We start from the raw sequence: 5,991 nt of genomic DNA on the forward strand, positions 1-5,991 counted from the left end.
AGTTACACATGGTACATTCTACATGATGCTACTATGCCAATGACATCAAAACTTTTTCCTGTATCATACACTAACTAATTGTAATGATCAATTGATGCATTTACCTGTGATATTCAGGGTTATGTTATCACCATCAGGGTCAGTGGTCAAGATTTGCACCACTTCTGTTCCGACAGTTGCATTCTCTCTCAGGACCTTGAGATAGGGCTGCCTGCTGTATCGTGGTGCCCTGTTGACATGCACAGTGAGGGTGGCATTGCTGTCCAGCAGGCTACTGTCTGGTACAAAGGCTGGTGGGTTGTAGGCTTGCACACTCAGGGTGTAAGTGTCAATGCTTCCCAGCCTAGCAGCAGTTTTAATTGTGCCTAGTTGAGCTGTAAAACGTACAGAAAGAAGTATGTGTATGAGAATACTCTCCTTTATATGATGCCTGCTTCCAAAACAATTGATTTGTTTGCACTTGTAAATCATGTTGTTTCTTTAATTTGATACATCCTTCATTAGATCTCTTTCTGGAGGATGATTAACATAATATATGAATATATTAATGAGGTGTTATTGAATTTTTTATCAAAGAAGAGTGCTCATACTTACTTTCCACAAAGAAAGTATCATCATCATTGCCCCCATTGATGGCATAGTATACCAGGTTGTTCAATGGACCAGAGTCTGGGTCTGCGGCACTGAGTAGAAATATCTAGGAAAGGTGAAAGAAGTATAAAATGTTAGATTTTGCTTTGACAATTATTCACATGTACATGTATGACCTTGTAGTAGGCTTTTTCACTGACATGCTTTATGCAGCTTTATTTCAAACGCACGTGAGGTTATAAACAAAATTCAGTCAAAGTCATCCGTAGCAACATGCCAGTAGTGTACTCTGAAGAAAAGACTAGCAGAGTGTGATTTAAACAAAGAAGGTTGCTGTGAAATATGGGACTTATTTTTTTCAATAACAGGTAGTCAATTCCAATTGCAACAGACAAGAAAAACATTGCCTTTATTGAGATGGCTCTATGCCTATTCTCACTTACCGAGCTGCCAATCCTCACAGTCTCTCCAATGTACACTTCAAAGGTAGAGTTGGAGAACTTAGGAGGGCTGTCATTAACATTTTCAACAGAGACAGTCACCATTGCTGTAGTGTTTCTTGGTGGGGAGCCCATGTCTGTAGCCTAAGAAGACCAAACAATCTCAATTCTTTATACAACAGACCTGTACTATTGGTACAGTCAGTATAACCTTTGGCATTAATGTATCACACCAAATTTGCAGGCATTTTGTCACACCTTACCTTTCCATATCTAGCTGCAAGCAATGTTGTTGTTGTTAGATCATTGAGAAAAGAAAAAAATCTGATCTAGTAATGAGTTGCACCACATAGACATTGATGATGATTTAAGCACCAAAACTGAATTGTGCATATATAAATCTGTCCTTGGTGCTGAAGTACTGGAATTAAGGCAGCTGTGATGTACCTTTGTCCTTCTAAGCTGACAAAAACTGATATATAGTTGGTGTTGAACTGAAAGTTGGCTTTTATCCTCACAAACACTTCTAAGAATCCTAAAAAGCATACCTCGACTGTGATGTTGTATTCTGCTGTTGCCTCTCTATCCAGTTGGCCTACTGTTGTGATCTGCCCTGTTGTATTGTCAATGCTGAAGACATTGTCTGCAAAACAATATGAAATGTGTGTGAGCCTACAATGCTGTGACATCAAACAAGTGGGTTACTTTTTTTTTTTTGTTCCACTTGGTGTTGGGCTTTAAAGAAACCTGTCTGCTTTTAATGTAACTTACCATTGTCAGCAGTTATGCTGTACAGGATCTCCCCATTCTTTCCAAGATCCATGTCTGTTGCAATTACACCACCAACTGCACTGCCTGGTGTGGCAGCTTCAGACACTATGAAATGGTAGGGGGGACTCTGGAATGTTGGGTCCTGGTCATTGATGTCTGTTACTGTAACTGCCACCTGAAAACAGGGAAAATGTACAGTGTATTTATGATATGATTAGAACATGTATATGACCATCTATAACACACCAAAAATGCCTGAGCACAATTTGCTGCTTCTTTTGTAAAATGTAATTGACATGTGGTAAAAACAACATGAGAAATGGCAACAACTAAAAGGCTTTATGTTATGAGTCTATAGCAAACGATTTTAAGCATATGCTGCATTGATAGCCTTACCGTTGTGTATGCTGTGTGCTGAGGGATTTTGTCGTCTGTTGCTCTCACTAAAAGTTCATACGAGTCTTTTGTCTCCCTGTCCAGACTGCTCTTAACTTGTACTGCAGCCTAAAGGATAGAAGATGTCATAAAGTTTACATAAATTGTTTAATTTGAACCTGTAGAAGGCAATTCTTAGCAGTGGTGACATTGACAGCTCTCCTCTTCTTACTGTCTGACAAATAATCAAATATCAACCACTGACTAATATTTGGAAAGACTTACCATATTGTCTCCCTGTTGTAGTTCAAATATTTCCACCCAGTTCAACAGCTCAAAGCTGATGACAGTGTCTGGGTCCTCTGATGATGCAGATATGTTGAAGGCCAGGGGAGTTCCTAAACAACATACATAATGGACCAATTTTAGGCATGTCTTGTGGTAGTAAGTATGCTTGTAGAGAGGCATCCCTTGAAAAAGGTGACAAAACAAGTGTACACAGGTCTGTCTACTGTATTCTTCTGACCTGAAGTTGTATCCTCTGCCACTCTGACATTGTATGTGGAGTTCCCAAACACAGGCGTAGCATCCTTCACATCTCCTACCGTAACAAACAGCTCAGCTGTACCACTCAATGGAGGGGTCCCAGCATCTGTGGCTACCACACTGAACCTGTAAGAACAAAAAAAGAAGAATTCTACTTTTTTTCCTGTGCATGAGATTAAATTCAAGTGTAGCTGCTTTTGTATCAGATAATGTTACATAAGATGGGACAGTGCTACTGTATTGAAAACAAAATCCTACAAATCCAAATTTGTGTTGAAAATAAGATGTCTGATGATATGCCATCCTATGCACACACATAATGTCTCAATGGTCTCTTTTAGGTAAAAAAAGGAACATCTTTTCACACTGCACACAAAAATATTGATTAAATAGAGATTACACTTAAAGGGAACACAAAATATATGTCTAGAATGTTGACCCACCTGATGGTAGTACTGTTTGTTTCGTTAACCATCCCAGAGATGAGTCCCTCTTCAGTTAACTTCTCTACTGTTAGGATTTCCCTCATCCTCACCAGCCCTTTATCATCCACATCGAAGTACTTTGTACCGTTCCCTCTCAGACTGTAGGTTAGTTCTGCATTGGTTCCCTCGTCAGCATCAGTCGCAGATGTCTCTGCCACAACCATGCCAATAGGAGACTGTTCCAGGATGCTCACATGGTATGTAGAGGGGTTGAACTCTGGAGGGTTGTCGTTTTCATCAGTGACGGACACAGTCACGGTGGCAGTTGAGTTGAGGGAAGTTGGCATGCCGTTGTCCTGGGCAAAGACTGTGAATGTGAAGGATGCTGCATCCCCTTCTCTGTCCAGGACTTCAGTAGTTATGATCTCTCCTGTTTCCTTACTGATGTTGAAGGGCACTTCTTCACCTATACAAACAGGTAGAAAATAGTATTTCATATACAACCACACGTTTTATTCAATGTTTCACACTACAGGATGCAGTTTGAATTTCAGTTGGCAAATTTCATTGGTCTTTTGTTTCATAAAATTTAGACAAGACTGACCAACTAGCTGGAGGCAATTGCAAAGACGTTTAATCTGTGAAAAGTTGAAGTTATGTTTCAAGACATGGAACTTAATCTATTGATTCCAAGGTAAATGAAGTAACAATGGATATAATTGTATTCTCTCATATGTAAGCCTGAAGGAAGTGCTACTCACCTGATGGGTCCAGGTAATAACTCACTTCTCCATTTCCACCCTCATCTGTATCTTCTGCAAAGACAGTGCCAACCAAAGTGCTCGCATTCATGTTCTCTGACACTTGGAAGTTGTAGTGGGAGGTGTCAAACTCTGGTGCATTGTCATTAACATCAGTGACAGAGATGGTTACTGTGGATACTGCAGAATTAGGCACCTCTCCACCATCAGAAGCAGTGACTGTTAGCGTGATGTTTGGATCTTGCAGTGACTCATAGTCCAAGTTTGCAAGAACACTGATAATACCTGCCAGAAAAGGACACAAAAATGTGCAAAACTTTAAGCAACATCAGAAGTCAGAATGGATGTGTCAAATGTATACATTTAAGGTCTGGGAGTTTCAGAATTTCAAAATTTTGATACACTCAAATCACATCTTTTTGTGTTACAGACAAAAGAGCACCAGATATTTCTAATTACAAGCAATTATTACAATATCAAAAGAGAAATTGTTCACAACTTACCAGATTCCCTGTCCACAGTAAATTTCCCATCAGCCCCTGAGCTAAGGTAGAAGGTGACTCTCCCATTGGCACCTTCATCAGTGTCGTTGGCAAAAACTTGCCCCACAACAGTCCCAACAGCTACACTTTCCTCAACATTGAAATGAGAGACATTACTTGGGAAAAACTGAGGGGTGTTGTCATTTTGGTCCAAAATGGTGACCTGAACTTGACAGAATTCTACATTTTCACCATCTGAGACAGAGATGTTTAGGCTGTATTGTGATGTTTCTTCTCTGTCGAGGGATTGGGTGGTGTTGAGCAGCCCTGTTGTGGAATCTACAGAAAAAGGACTTGTTGAGTTTGGTCCTTGCACAAGTCTATATTCCAGTACCTCAGCAGCATCTTCATGTGTGACTTCAACCTACACAAAATCAACAAGGAATACTATTAGATAATGTCAGTATCTACATTGGTGGCAATAAAATAAATTTGAATTTTAAAATGATATCTAATCATCCATAAAAGACTACTTTAATTTCTTTACAACAGGCAATTCAGGATAGAAATAAGATAATCAAAAATAAGATTTTAATGATTTTGGCAAAATTCATGGTTATATGTACAATATGACAGTAAGTTACGATCACATTGCCTATCAGCGTTCATGTAAGCCTAGATACTGAACTCACCTGTAGAAGTTGAACTGGGCTGGGCTGATTCTCCATCAGTGTCACCTGGAAAGGCTGCTCTTTACACTGGGGCGGAGACTCGTTCACACCAATGACAGAGATTGTTACATCTGCCACATCTGACCGAGGCGATTCTCCACCTACACATCAAGGAACAAAACTTAGTCTGATGTACATGTAACGTTATGGAGATCGTGTGTATCGGAGAAATGTTGTGCAACGTCTCACCCCGTCCACCAGGGACGACAGATGATGATGATGATGGAGCACAGCAACCGAAATGGACATGATAAGACAAATGCCCTGCAGTATCCATCATCTTCACTTTTCACGAGCCCCTTGTAACAGAACACATCTTGGCTCTTACAGCTCTTTTCTGAGTACTTATAGGTTAAGTTACTACTTTGATCAAGGAATTCTTAACATTTCACTCATTAATGTTCAATATCAGTAATTGCCAGTTACCCATCGTGTGCAGACGTAAATACTCACCATCCTGTGCCTTCACAGACAGCCGATACTCCGGGGTGGTCTCATAGTCTAAACTTTTGTTGGTCTGGAGAAAGATTTCCCCAGTTCTACTGTCGATGTAGAAAACTTCATCACTGTTTCCACTTCGTATTGAATAAGTGATATTGCTGTTTGAACCCTCATCTTCATCAGTTGCTGTAACCTGTGACATGGAAAATAAGTAAAAAAAGGTGCAATTTTAAGTTAAAGATCTTGTTTGTTTTGATGTATCATGAAAGGAAGGCCCTAGACATATCAGCTGGAGTCTTTGATAGCTTTTCATCATAATGCTTGCCTCCAAAGAAGAAAAAAAACAGAATTTGAAGGTAACATAGTAGACTTTCAAAAATATCTGCTTTGTTAACTGTACATCTTGACATTATAGATTGATATTACTA

The 5,991-nt window shown here is 39.6% G+C and overlaps 1 protein-coding gene across 1 annotated transcript in view; it reads right to left on the reverse strand.

The window, feature by feature from the left end:
• Positions 1 to 104: 104 nt before the first annotated feature.
• LOC118411802 (protocadherin Fat 4-like) overlaps positions 105 to 5,991 on the reverse strand; it is a gene marked incomplete at its 3' end in the record, with an annotated part of 26,782 nt that continues 20,895 nt past the window's right edge. The window contains 13 exon segments of the mRNA XM_035814289.1: positions 105 to 374; positions 595 to 697; positions 1,035 to 1,175; positions 1,580 to 1,674; positions 1,803 to 1,977; positions 2,199 to 2,306; positions 2,463 to 2,575; positions 2,704 to 2,849; positions 3,167 to 3,614; positions 3,910 to 4,194; positions 4,413 to 4,815; positions 5,084 to 5,223; positions 5,576 to 5,755. Of these exon segments, the coding sequence (XP_035670182.1) occupies positions 105 to 374; positions 595 to 697; positions 1,035 to 1,175; positions 1,580 to 1,674; positions 1,803 to 1,977; positions 2,199 to 2,306; positions 2,463 to 2,575; positions 2,704 to 2,849; positions 3,167 to 3,614; positions 3,910 to 4,194; positions 4,413 to 4,815; positions 5,084 to 5,223; positions 5,576 to 5,755 (2,607 nt within the window).

Source organism: Branchiostoma floridae, chromosome 3 (assembly GCF_000003815.2).
Source record: "Branchiostoma floridae strain S238N-H82 chromosome 3, Bfl_VNyyK, whole genome shotgun sequence".
Taxonomy (NCBI): Eukaryota; Metazoa; Chordata; class Leptocardii; order Amphioxiformes; family Branchiostomatidae; genus Branchiostoma; species Branchiostoma floridae.